The sequence below is a fragment of the Manis pentadactyla genome, chromosome 16, assembly GCF_030020395.1.
Source record: "Manis pentadactyla isolate mManPen7 chromosome 16, mManPen7.hap1, whole genome shotgun sequence".
Lineage (NCBI taxonomy): Eukaryota > Metazoa > Chordata > Mammalia > Pholidota > Manidae > Manis > Manis pentadactyla.
The window spans coordinates 30,283,282-30,303,828 of NC_080034.1; the positions used below are offsets into that span (position 1 = coordinate 30,283,282).

The 20,547-nt window shown below is 45.7% G+C and overlaps 1 protein-coding gene across 18 annotated transcripts in view; it reads right to left on the reverse strand.

Moving 5' to 3' along the window:
- TRERF1 (transcriptional regulating factor 1) overlaps positions 1-20,547 on the reverse strand; it is a 186,146-nt gene that overhangs the window by 5,516 nt on the left and 160,083 nt on the right. For 11 of the 18 annotated variants that reach the window (XM_057494098.1, XM_036907224.2, XM_057494107.1 and 8 more), the window contains 4 exons: positions 12,180-12,268; positions 10,186-10,353; positions 4,284-4,487; positions 1,471-1,718 (listed from right to left, as the gene is read on the reverse strand). In XM_057494098.1, the coding sequence (XP_057350081.1) occupies positions 1,471-1,718; positions 4,284-4,487; positions 10,186-10,353; positions 12,180-12,268 (709 nt within the window). The remainder of the gene's footprint in view (positions 1-1,470; positions 1,719-4,283; positions 4,488-10,185; positions 10,354-12,179; positions 12,269-20,547) is intronic. The other 7 variants (XM_057494110.1, XM_057494106.1, XM_057494103.1 and 4 more) reach the window with 3 other exon arrangements.

Sequence of the window (20,547 nt, forward strand, 5' to 3'; positions counted from 1 at the left end):
GAAAGAGAGCCACTAGTCCCAACACCCTGTGGCAGGTGAGCCACTCAGAGTGGGGTTGACTCAGAGGCTAGAATGCGGTCTGGGCAGGCCTGCACGGTGTCAGGTGCACCTCAGCTGTGCACCGTGACAGGCAGCTCACCCTTTCTGTGCTTCAGTTTCTCTGCTCGTAAAAAAGAAGTCCCTAAAAGCACCTACGTTAGTGGGTTACTCTAAATTAATCAGTGCATGTAAAACCCCTTTAAAACAATGCCAGGCAAACAGTGAGTAGCTGATAAATGGCGGCTACTTATTAAGTTGCCTGAAATATTCTATGAGGACAAATATTATAAATAGAGGCCCCACTCATACACCAAGAGATGTCTTTTTGGTAGACCTCTAGCAGCTACCTGGTTGATGTCTCCCAGGTAACATTTCTCTTCACTTTTGAGGCATTGGAACAGGAAGAGGAACTCAGCAAGACTCCTAAAGGAAGTCACTCATGACAGACAGGTTCACTGAGAAGTACACTGGAATTCGACACCGGATGCTATCAGAGGGAACTGTGTGCATCTTACCATTAATGCTGTTTTTTACCTCAAGTAAACAAACAAAGCAAACCAATAGGATGGAACAGTGGTAAGGAGCCCAGGCTCTGCATTTGAAAGTGAATGGGTTCAATCAAATCTCAGCTCTGCTCTTAGGGGAGGCATGACCTGTGGCAAGTCACTTTACCTAACTTTCGATCTTTATTTGTAAAACAAGGATAAAAACAGTATCCACATCATGTGGCATTTCTAAATGAGGATTAAATGAGCTCATGTGCATAAAGTACACAACCAAATAACTGCTTAGTAAATGTTAGCTGTTATTATTACTACCTATTGTCAGTTTCTTTTCCCCTTAATTGTTGTAAATTATACTTAAAAGGGCAGGGATGACAAATAGGTTTTATCTCATGAGTCAGCTCTGATCAATTGGTTGTGCTAGCTTAAAGCACTACAATGGAAGGTATTTTAAGTGTTGTCTTAACGTGGTAGCAGAGAGTGTAGTAATTGATTAGTGATGTCTGCCCTCTGGCACAGGAATGAGCCAGTAGTGAGTGGTCGGAGAGTTCCTGATTAGGTGTTTCAGAGCCATTCTCAAATCTCTCAGCAGGGATGCAACTAGTGAATACAGTTTGGTGTGAAGGGAAGAACAAAGCAGAGCCCCATCCATCCTTTCTGGAAGTCAAGTTTTGTCGCTAGAGGTTTGCTGTCTGAAGACATCCATCCTCGTTAGGGTACAGGACATTGGAATGATAATATTCTGAGTCAGAGACAAGGTCTGCTACCCTGAGGCACCATGCAGACCTTCAGGATGGTATGATGGAGAATTTGGAGACTTTAGTTTTTTTTTTCTAGATGAAGAAACCTCAGAGCATCTTGGCCCAGTCCCCACAGAGCAATTATCCATCACCAACTTAGATTCAGTCCCTGGCCCAATCCCACCTACTTGCCACACTCCTTGCAGGGGAAGATGGTGGTGGGGTCTGTCTCGCCACTGGTGGTGCTGTGAGAGGGCGAGCTCTTCACTGAGCAGTACCCACTCTGAGCACTTCCAGGCTTCTGCTTCCCAGAGGGGGCAGCACCCCGAGCTTTGGTCACCTGGTTGGTGCCACCATGGATGCGGGCATGGCCGTTCAGTGCCTGTCGGGAGCTGAACACCTGGGGAAGAAAGGGAGTGACATGACATCTACAGTCCTGAAAAGGAAATTAGGGTTATTAGTTTCTCAATGGTAAAACATGTAATACTTGAAACAGTGTCTAATGACTGGTGCAGGGGTTTTACGTAAGCAAACACTGGGCATGTGCCACAGGAAGCAGAGCTCGAATACCACAACCACAAATGCTGTGCTAATACAAAACCCACCAGTGTCAGAACCTGAAGAGGAGAGGCAATGTGGTGCAGTCTGAAGCTGCAATCTAGAAATCGGGACTGGGAGCTAAATCCAGCGCCTCTAACAGGGAGGCCTCTGGGCTGATTTCCCTAGGTACACCTTAGCTTTTCTATCTGTAAAATGAGAGCACTGGACCAGCTTTCAAGCTTCTTTTAAGATGAAAACCATCCCCTACCTCCCATTCCACTTTCTTCTTTTCTTTTCCCCTTTCCTTTCCTTTCTTTCACTTAAAAACAAGTCAGGTCTTACTCAAAAGCTCAACGTTAAAAGCAGAGGTGCTTTGGCTCAAATACAGACGTGCCCTAGAATTGAGCCTATTTGCTCAGGTCTACCATCCTGCAGGAAGCCAGAGAACCCCAAGAAACAGTTGGAAAGAAGCTGATTAGCTGCTCTGATGTATTCTATGTTATGTCCAAGTCCCAATCAGTAGCCCTTTGTTGAAGCAATGCTTCAGACCCCTAAATTTTATTGTGGGATGATGAAAAGGGGAAGGAGCTGGGTAATTTCTGCTGGGGGGGTGTTGTGTTATACAGGCTGTTTGGCTACATCCATGGCCTCTACCCATGAGATGCCAGTAGCACCTCCCCAGTGTGACATAAATGTCTCCAGACATTGCCAAATGTCCTTAGGGAACAAATCATTCCCAGTTGAGAACCACTGCTGTAAAGGGATGTAATCCACACTGCTGAATTCTAAGAGTCCTAACTTCTAGCTTGTTAAACGCATCAGCTAATGGGGGTACCCACCAAGCTTTCCAGCTGTATGCAGTTTGCTTTGTGTTAAGTTTAGGAGCTCTGTTTATGGTCTTACAGGGAAAAATACCTATGGCTGATTTAGCAACCAAAACCTCCATGGTGAGGCAAGGAATAGAATCACTTTTTCCCCTGTGATTTTTAAGTCATTAAAAAATATCCACCTTGCCAAGCATTTCTGATTGGGACATCTAAAAGACGACTTCCCACTTTACTGTACACCAAAACGATGAATTGAGGAAGCATCCAATTTCTAAACAAATTAATGCAGAAACACTGTCATTTAAAGTCACATTTCAATGATCCCTGGATGGAAACACTCTTTACTAAATGGCAATGATGGAGTGAAGCGTCCAGGTCATTAACCATCAAAGACAGATATAAGCTTTCTGTTCAAAGCTAATGCAAAATGTACATATACTTAACTTTTTCATTTTTTCTTAAATGTAAATTGAGTGAATTTCTGCTTTAAATTCTAAATATTTTCAGGACTGTTAGTTTCTTTCTGTAAGGGACAGACTCAGTAAACAGCTCTCAACACACTGTGGAAAACAGTATTCTCTTAGAAAGCATACAAGCAAAGAGAAGCACTAACTTGGGGAAAACAGGCTTCTTATGAGAGGAGGAATACTCTCATTTTTAAGTAATGCCTCTAGAACTTGCGTGCATGGCTGTGCCGGGCTTTAAGAAACCTGATTTGGGAAAAGCTCAACAATTCAGACTACTGGGGGACCAGTAGGGAAGGAACTGAGAATCCAAAGTTAGTAACTTAAAATAAAAAATCCTTTAAAATATACAGGAAGCCTTAGCCTAGGCTAGTACAGATTGTGTATGGCCTTCCTTTACTGCTAAGAATGATCAAATGGTGAGTTCATTTTATTTTAGCCAAATGATGTTTGTAATGTACTTGAAAAGCACTACATTAAGTAAGTCCACAGACTCCCTTTCAGCCTGTTTACATGAATAATTGGCTTAGTAAATCTTTTTTGTTCTCCCTGAAGAGTAGGAAGATAAGCTTTACTTAAATCTTTGTAACAATTTTCTCAAAGTTCAAAATAATGACATTTGAATTAGTAACACTTTATAGAATATAAAATGCAAAACCTTCCAGACAGGTGAAACTGCAGGCAGTCGGGGCAAGTAGTTACGTTATAAAAGGACAATCCTTCTCTGTGGGCTCCCCCAGTGCATTTAAATGCATGTTTATAGGGCGTGACCAATGTGACACACATACTGTGACACACATCCCAGAGGAGCGAAGAGGGACCAAGAAACGTGGAGTCTAAGTTCTGGGGGCCGAGGCTCACCGCAGAGCCATGGGCAGTGGCTCTGAAGAGCTCCGGATCACATGCTTTCTGAGGGCAGGGTCCTTCTCTATGTGCTCTCTGAGCATGCAGCACAGTGCCCAACACAGAACACACATTCCAGAAATGTCTGCTGGCCGAATGAATACGTAATGGGAGTGAAAGAAAGGAAATCGTGGCAACGTGGAATTGCCTCAGCCGAACCTTCACTGCTGAACGGGCACCCTTCCTAAAATGCATCATCCTTAAAGCCAGGCACAGCCAGAGGGCCCTTGCTAGTCCCGGATCCCAGGAGGACACAGAGACACTTACAGCCCCACAGTTGGGCATTTCGCAGGTGAAGGAGCCCGAGGGCTGGCCGAGGGCCTGCAGGGGCGGCCCCTCTGTGGGAGCCAGGACAGGGCCTGGCGGCGGCTCCGGAGACTTCGGCACTTCACTCTCCTCTTCTCTCGTGGATTTCCTATCTTCTTCCGGGTCCTCCTCCTCCTCCTCTAGCTCTTCTTCTTCTTCACTCGTCTGGTGTTAAGGCAATAAAAGAAAAAGGGGAAATCCCCAAATGGCAATTTTAGTGATAACAGCACCACCGGCCAGGAGAGGACAGAGGGGGCTGGACGCTGGGGTTTCTTTCTGCAAAAGGAATGGCTGACAGAGCCCTCTGGGGAGAGACAAGGTCCTACAAGATTGGGCCCTTGGGCCCTTGGGATTTCGAGGTCGAGGAAGTCCCCCTGCCCCACTTTGGGTGCCCTCATCACTTACATGAAAATGTGCTAAGGCGAGGAGGAGAGATTTCTGTATGTAGCTCCTCCTGCTTGTGCCAGATGAGCAGACCTTTAAACGGATTAAAACTCGCTTGGGAATTAGCTCTGTCACCCCAGAGCAGCAAGGAGGGTTTTCAAGCAGTAACAATACTACGGAAGCCCCTCTGGAGAGGCCACAAGCTTATTTTTTTTTACAGGCCTTATAACACACTTCCTGGGGGGATGCCCTGAGTGTCTGATTTGACCCCTGTCCTGTGGAAGCTTGTGACTTGGTGTCCCAACACTCCTGCTCACTCTTCTCGGAAAGTAGAATCAAAGACCGAGCCAACTGCAATGACTTTGAAAATGCAGAAGAGAAAAAGAAAACTCTTATTTATCAAGTGTTTTTTTGGGGGAGGGTGTCTCTGATCATGGGCTTGGAGAAATGCCTTCCAGAGGCATTCTATGAAGAGTAATGAGAAAAAGATTTCCTATGAGTGGGCATCCTCCCACAGTGGGGCCCCTCCCTGTACTTCATAACAGCAACTGGGTAGAGAATTACGCAGCAGGCACCCCCTTCCTCAAGGTTGGCATGATAGTAAGTTGCAGGGGCAGCCTGTGGTAGGCACCCGGGTGGGTTGAGATGGTGGGCTACTGTTCTACTTCTTGATCATCTACCTACCTTATTCTGCTTTCTCTGTTCTTATCAGGGGCTGAGGGAGGCTGGCTCCTCCAGGCCTCAGTCCTTAGGAGTTGAGGGAATTCTGTTATGTCAACCTCATTTCAGCTTCTATTTTACAGCACTTTACAGCTTATAAAGTGTGTTCACATTTGCTCTGTCACTGAATAGGCTGTAAACAGTCTTTCCATTTTATGAAGGAGGGAACCGAAAGCATGTTCCCCTGCCATTTGTCTCTGCTGGGCCCTCTCTGCACACCCCCTGCTTAAAGCACGTGGGCTCCAGTGTGGTTTACCCCAGTGACGGAACTCTGGGTGAGCCCACAATTCCTGGAACTCAGAAGTGAGAATGTCCAGTAAGAAGAGAGATTTCTAATAGTCCTGGTACCCTGGGATCCAGGAACCACAAGCATTCTCTCTTTAGTTTGGATTGCGGGCAGGGGAGAAAGATAATGCCAGTAAATATGGAGCATTTGGTACTCCCCTGTCGCAGTGTTGTCTGTATTTAATATCATATTTATGCATATTTGAGATGATGAGGTAACAGGGTATATTTGATTACAGGGAGTACAAATGTTGGCCTCATACATTTTAGAGTGATTTATGATATAATCTGTAGGTCTTTTACTAATACAGAACATATAGGTTGATTTCACTTAAGTGGTCTTATTCCCATATGAATCTACCATCTGCCAATCTCAAGGAATTTCAGGTAAAAACATGTTATGTCAAACTCCCAGAGTCCACTCCATTCCTTTACAGAACTGGGACTTTGGGGTTTCACCTATCAGTTTACTCATCAGACCATGGCTTTTAGTTTGGCACTTAAAGTATACAATAACTTTTAATGACAATGGCACTTGTTTCATGGTACTTGTATAATTATCATTTCTTTTTTTTTTTAAACAGGAGGAAAAACCCAAAGTTTAATTACGGAAGTACAAGGAAGCCACAGACATGGATTCCTATAATTACCATTTTCTCACAGTGCCATTTTTTGGCTTCAAAACTCTTAGGAGAGACATTCCATATAGCCACACAATTATAGACTAAATTACATGGTACTGTGATTATATATGTCTCAGGAACTTAGGTAGGTTCTATTTCAACTGTCAGTGTATACATGTTCACACTATGATTTATCATAAGCCATATAGCTCATGAAAGTGACTAAGAGATACAAAGATAGGTGGACAAAAACCCTAACATGTAGAACTTTGTATCAACAAGTTGGCCATTTCATGAGGTATTATTAAATTAAACATTTAGTGCTATTGCAAAACTGGTAGAAAGTGGGAAAATATAGGGTGGGGAGATGGTTATAAATTTAACATGGTGCTCAAAACCCGGAGTGTCCACAATAAGAATTTCAGAGGATATTTTATTTCTAAGACATGCAAATGGAATTTGTATATGAGAAATTTTGTAAGTTAAAATAGAAATGCTCAACCACACAAATTTACTCAGACACAAATGTGAGTGTCACCGTTATTAATGATGATGGTGATGAAGATATAATGAATGCCTATGAATCAGACACCACATATGTACATGTCTGCACATTTTCAGGGCTCACAGTAACCCTGTGCAAATTTTTCTTTTTTAAGCAAATGAGGAAACTGGTCAGAGGACTTCTTTCCCCAAGGTCAAGAAGTTGCATTGAGATTTAAAACCTGGATTATCTGATTTCAAAACCTGAGCCGCCTTCATTTCTTGGTGCTGCACCAAATGCCCACAGGTGAACATGTGTCCGCTTGAACATGGTTTAGGTTTTCAGCTCAAACACAGAAATCCCGACTTTCCAAATCCATTGGAACCATTTGTCTTTAAATGTCAAAGGGAAGGAAGGTATTTCCCCAAATCACTGTCAGTGGATCATGTTGTAGGTAACTTAGGTGCTTAGACCATGAGCAACCTTTGTCCTTAGAGCCCTGACTGCTGTCTTCCAAAGTCAGTTAACTGCATTTGCTAGTTTCTTGAATTGTGATGAATTTAGGGCATATCCAGACCCATAGATTCGCCCTGAGTGGAAGCCTGAGCATGGGCAGGGGACAGGGAGATGTGGTCAGCACTTTCCTCCCACCTCCTCAGCAGAGCCCACCTTGGTCCCCTTCTACCTCAAAGGGTGGAAAATATCAAACGACTGGGCCAAGGGAGTGATTGTGCTAGGCTGACCTTCTGCTACCTGAAGAGGAGTCATTCCTCTCAAATGCTCCTTCTTTACCCTTCTCCCCACAAAAGTCCCTGAGTTACCTGGAGGCCAGTATGCTCCATTTGAGTCAGTCACCTGCCTTTTTAATAAGATATTAAGAACCCTTAATCAGACCTTTGTCCCAGCACTGCACCTTTTGCACCCTCCCCTGACCTTGCATGGTCCCAACTTTCATCTCCACTGGGCAAATATGCTCAGGCTAACTGCGTCTTCACAGTGCCCAAAGGAGAGCTGTGTGCTGCCATGCTGGCCTTAAATCAAGATTTTCTTGTTTTTGTGGGCCTGAGTCATCTCTGCACATAGCTTTTTGTTTTCCCTAAGCTCATAGGTCACAAGGGTGTGGGTGTTCCTGACCCAGCCTATTAATGGCTCCTGGTGAATAACCACAAAAAGGTGTGGCTGTCTGGGCGCTGTTTTAACCTCTCCTCCTTGCTCTGAGGCTATACGCTGGCCCGGACCTTTCCAGCCACCACCAAAGCCCTGGTGACCCAAGATGGCACCTCTGCCTTGAGTGGTAACATTTCCCTTAGCAGCATTCCCCTGCTCAGAATCCCCTTGTTCACCCTGTCTCCCCCTAGTGAGTTCATAGAGGAATTGTTGCTATGACCGAGTGACTCCTAGCTGGGAAAAATGTTCACTCATTCATTCAACAAGTACTTACTGAGTGTCTGTAGTGTGCTAGGCACTGTCCTGGGTACTTGGTAACACCCAAGCTGAATCAGTTTGGTCTAGGAAACTATACCCTCTGATTTTGCCCTCTTCCAGAACAGGACTTTGACAGAGCCCAGGACATTCCAGAATTAGAAGGGACTTTCCAAATCATCTAACTCATTTGCCTCATTTTATAGGTCAGTAAGCCTAGGAGCCAGCTCTATGCCTCCAAGGCCAGGATTCTTTGTGCTTCCTTGTTATCCAGTCTACTCATTTGGAAAGCAATGCTCTCTGTGACCTTGGGCAAGCCCCTTCCCCTCTCCGGGGACTCGTCCTTCTGTCTGTGGAATGGTGGAGTTGGATGAGAGGGTCATATCTACGGCTTTCTGGTTCTCTTCTCATCCTGCTTTTAAACCCTCTTGGATTTCATGGCATCCTTTCCACTTGTGTATGCCGTATCTTCCCAACTACAATATATGTTCCTAAGAGGGGGATGGGGCAGAGGCCAGTTAACATCCCTGGGTCACCCATAGCACTACATAGACATTCCTGTTTACACTGTGGGAACTCAATTGCTTTCAGCTGATTGAACCAGAAGAGGCCACATTTATTGTTTTTCCAAACATTAGTCCACAACTGAGAAAAAGGCTATACAGATACAAGACATCACTACTTAAACCAGTCAAACAAAATCCATGGTCACAGGAAATCCTGAATACAGAATACAGCCATCTCTTATCAAAACAATGGCAATACCATTCTATTCCACAAATGTCTATTTTTTCTGATATTTGGGTCTAAATTTGTAACTGTGTATATTTCATAGCTAGGCTTGATCTTAGGAACTTGGGCTTTGAAGCATTCATGAGTCCCTGTGTTTTCACACTTCTCTGAGAGGATTTGCATTTGAATGTTCTTAACAGTTACACAAGTGAATCAGGCTCAGACAACATACTCATTGGCCAATTGGCCATTGCTAAGATATTTAGGCTCTGTGCCTCAGTTTCCGACCTCATAGAATTGGTAAGAGGATTGAGTCATTACCTGTAAAGTGTCTAACACCATGCCTGGCATGTAGAAAGATCTATGTAAGTGTCTGTTAAAGAAAATAACTCAGGTATGTGCTAACATTTACAGCAGGGGCATAACTGGGAATGAAAGCATAATTACAAATATTCACAACTTCCATGGACACCTTCCCTGATGGTAAAAGACTGGAGTTAAGACACGTGTTGTGAGACATGTAGGGTTTACATACACATACATGGTAGGTAATGTTTTCCACAACGTGTGGAAAGGAGATTTCATCTGGCTATGGATATAGAGAAAAGAGCTAACTATGAGGACAAAAGGGACAGCAATTACCAAAGCCACACCTGAGTTCAGAGAGGATTTCAATCTTGTCACGTGTTTGGTATATACTTACAAGCAGACAACTTCAGATTGTCTGCTGATGAAGGAAGTCAGTAGCAGGGATGAATGGTGATGTAAGGATAGGACAACCTGTACCCTGCTAGCCATTCCTCAATAACTGGGAGTCCCTGGCACTATGTCAAGGCCAAGGCTCCTTGTTGGTCATGTTTTATGGAAGCAGTGGTAAAATCTGAGGGTCCCTTCATCTGAGTCATGTATGTTCTCTGTTCAGTAGCATCTGTGATGTGGAAGGATCAGAAAGGATATACAAGGGGGTCAGGACACCCACTTATAAACCAACCAAGTCAAGACTGGGACCACTCTGGCCTCCCTCCCCTGGCTCCTACCTGCCTTTGAATGCAGGCAGCCCTCACCACCTCGGCTGAACACTGAGCTACAGGTCAAACTCGAAGCTGCCTTCCCTCTGCTTAGCTATACCAGGAAGTCAAGGCCTGAGTCCCTCAAGGGAGCGGGCCTGTCACCTTAGCAGCAAAGCCAAACCACATACGAGCCACTTACTAACCTGGACGTGGGGTGGGAGTGGGGCCAGCATGAGCAGCGACCGAGCAGCTTCACTCACCACATAATCGTCAATTTCTGCGAGGCGTGTCCGGTGCTTCCGCCCTAACCGCATTATTTTTTTCCATGTGTAGTAGTATTCCACACACTGAGCCACCGTCTTAGACTTCACCTGCCAGGAAAGGGATCTCAGCATCAGCTCCCTTTTGGTGGGCAGAGTGCAAAGCAGCGAGTGTTTGTGAAAATTTTATTTTGTAAAAGGGAACAGGTTTATGCAGTTCAATAAAAAATGTACATAGTGACAAATCTCCTGTCTCCATCCACCCAGTTCTCACTCCCCACCCCTGCAACACAGCCCCTCTAATTCATTCTGTGGGTATCATTCCACCATTTCTTTATGCACATACCCTAAAACATGAACATATATTCCTTCCCCCTTTTTCCTCCTAAAAGGTAGCACACTATATATACTGTTTTGCATCTTGATTTTTTTTCACAATTCCTTTCTTGAACCCATAAAGTAGCAAACTTTTTTATTTAATGTGATTGAAAGTGTTTGGCTCTCCAATTTGCTGACCTTCAAAATCTATTTATGAAAAATGATGTCCTTAGTAATCGAACAAGAATGTAAGGCAAAAGTTATGATGACAAGAGCTTAGTTTTTGCAAGAAACAAGCCTTGCCCTGTTCTCCCCCAAAGAGGCAAAGGTAGATGTATTTTGAAGAGGAAAAAAATACCTTTGTTTAGTTAGTTTATCTCTAAGCTCAAGGTGGGATTCAATAATGTGTGTTTTCTGAAGGCAGATAAAAGTCTCGGGGTGGGAACACCACCACCTACACGGTCAGATGAGAAAGACACCACAAGAACCTGTCTCCCCAAAGTTGTCCCCTTCATGTCACTTGGTATCTTTTGGGTTTCTAAACTAGAATCACCCAGGAAGTGGATACTGTCTCAGAGGGCGCTTGTTCAAGAACATGCATTGCCTGGAAGCACGACACAAGAATCCATCACAAGTCAGTGTGGTGCTGCGCCTTCAAGGCACAGAGCCTAGGACAGGTCAGTCCTGGGGAAGGTGACTCTAGAAAAATAGGAGCATGGGAACTGCTGGGCATGCAGGGCAGCAAAGAGCATGGTGGCTTCCAAGGAAGGGCAAGGCAGGAGAGGATAAAGATCGGGAGATGGAGGTAAGCCAGAGAAAAGGTCCGCCTATTCTGATTCTCATCCATCAAGGCCCTAGATTATGGACAGGAAATATGTATCCAGGACACCACTGGGGACCAGTGACCCAGCTGGGAGCCAGAAGAGCTGTTACCTGTGACTCTGTTCTCTGTGGATCTGAACATCTTTAACAACCTTAAAAGCAAAGTATGGCTCCATCATTTAGCCGTTTTCTGAAACACACTTTGAATCATTTTAACTTTTAGCCTAAACAACCTCTCAGCCAATTAAGGCCTATTAAGTTTATTACCTGCTATATAAAGTGCTATTCCATCTATGTGGCAGAGGTCTATTTTGCTGTGAAATGCTGTGTACATAAAGCGCTATTTTTATTGTTACTGTCATGATGATTAGGGGCTCAACACCAGAAACTCTCCTACTGGCTAGGGGGAAGGCATACAACCTCCCTTCTCTGAATTTCCCAAAAAAAATTCTTTCAGAAATATGAGACAATGTTAAATAAACATGAAATAAATTACATAAATTGAGTACCAGAAGCCCTGGTTCTATTTATCCTGGTAAAATGTAATAATTACACATTTTCATTCAGATAAAAACAACCCTTACCACTGCCATGTCCAAATAACCTATGTCCTTCTTCTCCCCCACAGCCCTGACACCAGGGCCATGCCACTCCTATAACAAATACCCTCCTGCACCAGTGCGGGGTGAAAGACATCCTTTTTGTAAGTGTTAAACTGGTAACCAAGTATTTCTATGGTTAGGTGTACAATTTCCCAAACTCAATTCCAACTGAACAATGGGAAAACACATGCTTACCATCTTCTGTACAAAAATAAAGTCTTTGCTGTAAGTGGCTAGTGCTTTATTAAACAGTTTCCTTTCTAGGGAGGTCCACTTGTCCGAACCTGTAACAAAACAGAAACTTCGTAAGACCAGCTCAATTTACCCTACCTTCAGTTGTTGGTTCACTTAATTAAGTTAAAAAGCACAAGTGACAGAGCGCACATCGAACTCCTATTTGAACAGACTGCCACTGTGGTGGAATGGTTAGCAGTCCTGACACCCGGGTTCAAATCCTAGCTATGACAGTTACTGAACCTAAGACTCTGTTTTGCTACCTGCAAATGGGAAGGACACTCATTGACTTCACCAATTAGGATTTTTGTGAAGGTTAAAGATGATGATGCACTCAAAGTGCCTAGTTTAGTAGCTGGAAAACAGGGAGCACTCAACACATTTTAGCTACCATTTTTAGGTAATTATGATGCTCATGGGCACAAGCATTTATGCAGCAAGTACTCCCCAAGGCAGGGTAGATCCAGCGGTCTCCATCTTCACAATGCTCACAGTCTAGTGGGAGACACCAGTAGGCCACTGTGTTCAAGGTGAGGACTGCAGTGATGAGGTGAGGTAGGGGTCAGGTGCCAAGGGAGCACAGAGCGGCAGAACTGTGCTCAGCTTAGCGCCAGGCTCCCAGCTAGAGAAAACACCTGAGTTGAGTTTTAAAGAACACATGGAAGAATTCAGAACTGTGGAAGGAGGTTCTGAATCTGTGAAAAGGAGATGGAAGGAAATTTGGGGAAATCCTAACAGAAGGAAGAGGTGTGTGCAAAGCTGAGATAAGAGCGAGATAATGTGTTTTATTCATTCATTCATTCAACAGGTATTTATTACGTGTCTACTACAGGCAAGATGCTGTGCTAGGGGAAAATGGTGACATTTATCAGTGCTTACTAGGTGTCAGGTCTAAGCACTTCACAGACATTAGTTATTTGGTTCTACCAACAACCCTGTAAGACTGGTATTATTATCATCTATTACACAGATGAAGAAGTAGACATCCTCAGACTATAAATAATCCAGTACGATTCAACTACAGGGCTCCAACAGAGAAAAGGCAGATGAGGCCAGGGAGGTGAGTGGGATCAGCTCCTGACACATGTGCTGACCAATGAAGAATAGGTCCCGCAGTGCCAGGCCGGTGCATCTGCCTTGCTGGCTAAATCTGATATTCACGTCTTTTTCCTCTGTAAAAGAGAAAGCAGGATTTGCAGATAATCATATGGAATGGAACTGGCCTATTTAGGGAAAGAAATAGCATATTTCTAAGAGAAGTCCTACTTCTGGGGTCTCCAGGGAAGGGTTAATTACAGGGGCTCGTTTGCAGGAAATGCTGCCTTGTCCTGGTGTTTTGAATTCTCCACATCTCTAATTCTTTGGATGGTACATGGCTGGGCCTCTGATATTCCTCCACTTCTCAGGGCAATAATCCCCCAAACCATAGTGTTTTTCCTCCCAACCGGGGAGATTTCCACTTTGCTATGGTTGACTGATGGGGCTGAGAGCCAGGGAACCTGAGTTGCTTCTTTGCTTGGGAGGTTCAGCCCAAACTAGTAAATCAGACTCCTTGAGAGATTCCGTGACTCAGTGATATAAACTAGTTTATGAAACAAACGCCTCCTCTGTGTGACCCTCAATGGGTCCTCAAGCCAAGAGCTCGGCCTCCAGACTTGGCCTATGCTCTTCAGAGCTGGGCTGGTTCAGGTTTCTAAGAAAGGCAGGGCCACTGGCCAATTTCTTTGGTTTGCAGGTTTATCTCTTTACTTGTTTTTTTATTTTTTATTTTGGTATCATTAATGTACAATTACATGAGCAACATTATGGTTACTAGACTCCCCCATTATCAAGTTCCCACCACATACCCCATTACAGTCACTGTCTTTCAGCGTAGTAAGATGCTATAGAATCACTACTTGTCTTCTCTATGTTGTATTGTCTTCCCCGTGCCCCCTCCCTACATTATGTGTGCTAATTGTAATGCCCCATTTTCCCCCTTATCCCTCCCTTCTCACCCATCCTCCCCAGTCCCTTTCCTTTTGGTAACTGTTAGTCTATTCTTGGGTTCTGTGAGTCTGCTGCTGTTTTGTTCCTTCAGTTTTTCTTTGTTTTTATACTCCACGTATGAGTGAAATCATTTGGTAGTTGTCTTTCTCTGCCTGGCTTATTTCACTGAGCATAATACCCTCTAGCTCCATCCATGTTGTTGTAAATGGTAGGATTTGTTTTCTTCAAATGGCTGAATAGTATTCCATTGTGTATATGGACCACATCTTCTTTATCCATTCATCTACCGATGGACACTTAGGTTGCTTCCATTTCTTGGCTATTGTAAATAGTGCTGTGATAAACATAGGGGTGCATATGTCTTTTTCAAACTGGGTTGCTGCATTTTTAGGGTAAATTTCTAGGAGTGGAATTCCTGGGTCAATCGGTATTTCTATTTTGAGTTTTTTGAGGAACCTCCATATTGCTTTCCACAATGGTTCAACTAATTTACATTCCCACCAGCATTTTAGGAGGGTTCGCCTTTCTCCACAACCTCGCCAACATTTGTTGTCGTCTGTCTTTTGGATGGTGGCCATCCTAACTGGTGTGAGGTGATACCTCATTGTGGTTCTAATTTGCATTTCTCTTATGACAAGCGATGTGGAGCATCTTTTCATGTGCCTGTTTGCCATCTGAATTTCTTATTTGGAGAAGTGTCTGTTCAGATCCTCTGCCCATTTTTTAATTGGAGTATTTGCTCTTTGTTTGTTGAGGTGCATGAGATCTTTATATAATTTGGATGTCAACCCCTTATTGGATATGTCATTTATGAATATATTCTCCCATACTGTAGGATGTCTTTTTGTTCTATTGATGGTGTCCTTTGCTGTACAGGAGCTTTTTAGTTTGATATAGTCCCACTTGTTCATTTTTGCTTTTGTTTCCCTTGCCCGGGGAGATATGTTCATGAAGAAGTTGCTCATGTTTATGTCCAAAAGATTTTTGCCTATGTTTTTTCTTAAGAGTTTTATGGTTTTCATGACTTACATTCAGGTCTTTGATCCATTTTGAGTTTACTTTTGTGTATGGGGTTAGACAATCCAGTTTCATTCTCTTACATGTAGCTGTCCAGTTTTGCCAACACCAGCTGTTGAAGAGGCTGTCATTTCCTCATTGTATATTCATGGCTCCTTTATCGTATATTAATTGTCCATATATGCTTGGGTTAATATCTGGACTCTATTCTGTTCCGTATCTCTTTACTTCCTGAAGAAAAGCAGTCTTCTGTTCAATCTTTGCTGGAAGAAATCATCTTCTACAGGTTCTGGAGGCTAGGACATCTCTGGCTGTGCAAACTACCATGACAGGGGGCTGAGAGGGGCTGGACATTTAGAGCAGCTTTGCAGGAGTGGATGTGAGCAGAGGAGGTCAGTGGGGTTTGGGGGTCTGGAGCAGATCCATCATCATTCCTCCAATTCGGTCTAATGCTCAAGGCCGTGGGTCCAGCTCTCATATGCTCCCCTTGCCCAGGAGCAGAGACAGAAAGACAGAAAGGATTAACCAACAATTAGTCGAATGGCCAGAGAGCAGTTATGGCTCCTTTCAGGTATCCGTCAAGGTAGCAAAGAGGTAAGAGAGGTTGGAAGGATAATGGTGGAAGAGGCTTGTGGTAGCACACCAGCTGCGTCTCTGGACAAGCTTATAAGGAGGCAGATGTTCTGCTCTGCGACAGGTCTGGAGTCTGTGCAGCTCTGGGTTGTATCTCAGATGGGGAATCAGGGGACAGTTTGCTGCTGAAAACCCCCAAGTAGATCACTGGGACTGCTTTCCACCTTAGCCAGGCCAGACTACATGCTCTCCGAGTCAGAGTGCAGCCCTCGGGCCTGGTGACCCACTGACAGGGCATGAAGCTCTCTCGGGCCAGCAGCCAGTGCCCACAGTGCTCACCCCGATGACTGCCTGCGCGCAGCAGGCCAGCCTATGTCTGAGCAGCACCTGCCTTCATGTCTCCAAATGGCTTCCAGCTGCAACTCCAATAAAAGCGAAGTAGCTTCCTAGACCATCTGGTATGGGGATCCCCATCACTTTTCCTCTGCTGACTCCTCAGTGGCTTTGAGGGCTGCTGCTCTGGGATGCGGTCTTCAGTCTTCCCCATCCCAGAGTGCTCATGCTGCACCACCAGTCCTGGATCAGAAGTGGGCTGCACTCCCTTGTCTTCCTCTCTGCGCCACTCTCCCACCCAAGGGCTTCAGGGAGCGTGTGCTTGGAGGGCAGGAGGCGGCTCCTCTATGCAATCCTAGGGTCTGTGCTTTAGAACCAGTGACAGCACGGTGTGCCTGCGTCTGTCCAACAAGGGCGTCCATGATGTGAGAGGTAGATGCAGGGCCAGACAAGAGAACCGGTCCTTATGCTCACACTAGACAGGGCTCTATCTTCACTGCATCCTGACCATGGGATTGCCCATGGGGCTGTGGATCTATCCCTGGGCCCCTGGACTGAATTGCCAAGCCAAAGCCTGGCAACACCAGAATGTGCTCTCCCCCCAACACAGAGCCTTGTTATCATAACCTGTCCTGTGATAAAAATAGGCTGCAAACCTGCTTTTGCCACTCATTCCTGTGGCCCAGGCAAGTTTCCTTAACTTCTGAGTCTCAGTTTCTTCTTCTGTGACCGGCAGCATTCAGTCTTAAGCAGGGACACAGTGGTTTGGGTCTGCACCTGGCCACTTGGAGAGCAAATTCCAAGTGAGCCCATGGCTCCAGGATTCATGCAGCCTGCTGATGTATGCGTGAGGTGCTCGTGAAGGCAGCTGGTCCTTGCCATTGTTTCTTGCTCCATGACGTACAATCCCACAGCCTGACTCTTGGCTGCTCATAACCCCCAGGCTCCTGCTCCCTGCCCCTGAATCCCTTCTGTCCTCCAGTCAAGGAAAGGCTTGGGCATCTCTCATCCCTGGAATCTGTCTGACAGGAGCTCTTTTCTCACTTTTAGGCAAGGTTCTAAGCCAGCCCTTGGTGTGTCTTGGACAAAATCCAGGATAAAATGCAAAACCAAGGCAGGGGGCTGCCTCAGATCCTCCCCTTCCCTCGGCCCCCCTTCCTCTCTGGGATCCTTGCTGCCCACTCAGCATGCACACAGGGTGAGCGGGTGGACATCTCCCCAGCACTCATTTGTTCTACTTGGGGATTCCTGGCTATTGGGCTATTATCAGCAGGGGTCCCTAACAAGACGATTAAGGCTAATTACAGAGAGCCTAATTAACAGGAGGAAACTGGTGCTGGAACAGTATCCAGAGGAATAATGTTCCAAGCTTTGGTTGCTGGGAAACAGGCTCTGGACTGTGGCTACTTATGGGGCAATCTATAGTGAACCCAGGCAGTTAAAACAGACACGTGGAGGAGTAACAGAAAGGTTGAGCACAGCACCTCCTAAAGAGGGCCTTTCTACCTTTCCTTCAAGATGATGAAAACTTTTATTGGCACTGTTGTTATTGCAGTTACACAAGAAAGACACGTTCACTTTAGGAAAAGGAGGACTGTTTTAAACCAGATCGTCATTTCCATGAGAGGTTTTTCACAGCGGCAGAACCATTTTTTTAGGGGTGTAGGGTGAAGCACACTGCTACTGAAGTTCCCTTTGGAGGCAAAAGGAAGGGAGGCTTCCATTTGAACCCAGAACTGGAGCTCATCCACTGACCCTTTTCTTTTTAAGGGTTATGTCAGGTGAAGCACGAGGGTACTAACTCAGCTCCTGCCCTTGAGGGGGCCACTCTCTAGCTAGAGACATGGTCGAAGAATGTTTGAAAAATGACATCACAGCTGTGTTTCTTGCAGAGTATTCTCTTGAGTATGTATTTCTGCCTCCTCATCAAACTGGGGCAGCTTCCAAGACAAGGACCAGGCCTCCCCCAACCGAATGGCTATTTCTGTCAGGTCTCCCCCATCTCCAGAGTCAGGTCAAGGCTCAGGACTGGTGAATGCTTGGGCTGTGGTGGGAGGCGACAGGAGATTCTGTTGAACCATTGCTGAGAGGCCCGGGGCCTGACACCCCTCCACTCCGCGCCTGTCTGCAGGAGCAACCAGTTCAACAGAAAACCAGGATGCTGTACAGCCCTTAAATCACAACCGGACTCCCCCACACTCAAGCCTTCCCCACCCAATCCAACTGTTGTGGGAGCCACTGCCAACAGCTGCTACCCACACACGGGTGGAGGGTGCTGAGAGAAGGCTGGACCGTGCACCTTGGCAGGGATCAGAGAGCCGGGAGCCACTGCAGCGGCACCTCCCTCTGAGGATCTTGCACGGGGCTCCTCGGGTCTTGGCAAGCAGCCTCCAGATGCAGGTGAGCTGCCGACCCAGTGTGGGTGTCCCTCCTGGGCCCCCGCATTGGCCACTTTTCCTTTTTTTTACTAAACTGCTTGGGATGGGATGGAAACTTGTGAGTAAAGTAAGGGCAGTAATTTTCACAGGCCTCTATCTCCCCTGAACTTGCATCCCTGCTCCCTAAGATCAGGCTTTCTGCCTGCCCTCCGGAGCCCAGGCCTGGGAGACCTGACCGCTCTTTCTAGATAACCAGGAGCCTGGAGTGTGATTTCAGGCCTGGGAGTCAGGGTGGGATGACACTGGCCACAACCACAGAGCTTGTAGCCAAAGGAGAACCAGAAGACAATGTCCCAGTAAGGCTTACCTGAGCTCACAGACAGTCCTTCTGGAGAGCAAGCCAGTGGGGTTGGCACAAAGGCCAAGGCAGGATGGGGCCACAGGGATGGGATTCATTGACACCCCAAATTGACTGGTGGGAGAAGACAGTGGCTAGTAGTTAGGGCATGTAATGGAGGTAGCTCTCTGGGCTCCTCTGTGGCCTAGAAGGGAACTGTCAAGGGGATGGAGTCACGTCAGACTTGAGAGACCAGTAACCTCTGCTGTTTTTCTCCTAATTCTAGAAGATTCTCTGGGGCCCAGTCTGTGATCACTTCCTGGAGAGGTAAACGACTGGTGGATGTAGGTGAGCACCCTTTTCTTGGGAACATACAGCTAGGAGGACACCAGCCCTTCACACCTCAGCTCCACCTCTCTTGTCTTTAAGGGTTGAAATGATTTCCGGAAGCAAGAGAGTGCTTCCTGGTTTGCCTACGGGGGCAGTGGGCAGGGATTACCTAAGAGCCCCCAACCCCAAAAGATCAATTAATTTTAGCAGAGTTTAGGGCCTTCTAATTTCAAAGTTCTTAGTGTTATTTTATTTTTGTTTTGTTTGGGCCTGGGGGTGGCTACTAGTCCATAGCTTTCCAACCCTTTTTATGTCATCACACACATATTTGAAAAAAAGAAAAAAAAAACTTGCTTGGCATACTGAGAAGAACTAGAGGGGATCTGGGTCTCAGATGAGGTTGCTCACAGCTGGAGCTAACCAGCCCAGAGGTGCCAGCTACCCCAGTCACCTGGAGGGTCAAGGGCAGCTGCAGCACATGGTTGGGAAGCACCTGCTTGTTTCTTCCACTATGCAAAGAGGCCTGAGCCAGGCTCCAGAAGGCTGGACAGCGTGTCAAGGTTTAATGGGCAGCAGATGACACTCAGAATTAACAGATGATTGAATTGTTGCCACGGGAGATTAAGAAGAACTCCCACATCTTTCTACCCACGCTCGGGCAGACACCAAGCAGAAAGTGATGGAGACAATATTAAGAAAATGGCTCTATTGGTCCACTGGTTAAAATGATGGATTTCTTGTCCTATGTGTGCATTTTGTGCTTGCTTAGCTCCAGCAGAGGCCTGTGTGCTAAAAGTAATCCACAGGCAGATATCCTGGGTTTGCTGTGCTCAGATAAGTGGCTTCAGAGGCCTCTCCACCCTGTCGTGACAGACAGGAAGGCTGTCTCATGGGAGCACGTTATGTGAGGCAACGGTGGCGTTAACAGGGAACCCACTGCAAGTACTCAGTATTGCAGAGCAGCCTCACCTGAGGTGTATCTGGGCACCTGGACCAATGGCTAGAAAAAGTATTATCAGGTCCCCAAGCCACAAAACTATTTAGCACCTGCCTATGCCAGGTCTACTCAAGAAACCAAAAAAAACCTTCAAGTGATTAACAATCAGGAGGCGTTGGAGGATTCAGTACCTTCTGAAATAGAGAACCCAGCCAGGTTCATGAAGACCCTCAGAATGGAAGGGTTTACCAGTTAATGTAAATAAAATGTTGACGTCATCTACATCTGTCACCTCAGGCTTCCCAACCCATTTTGTTTTCTCTTCATGATTTTTACTACATTCAACTCTCAAAGGTATTTTCTCCTTCCCTCTTATTGGTGATGCCACTGCTAATTCACACCCTCGTAAGTCACGCTCATATGTATGTATATGTC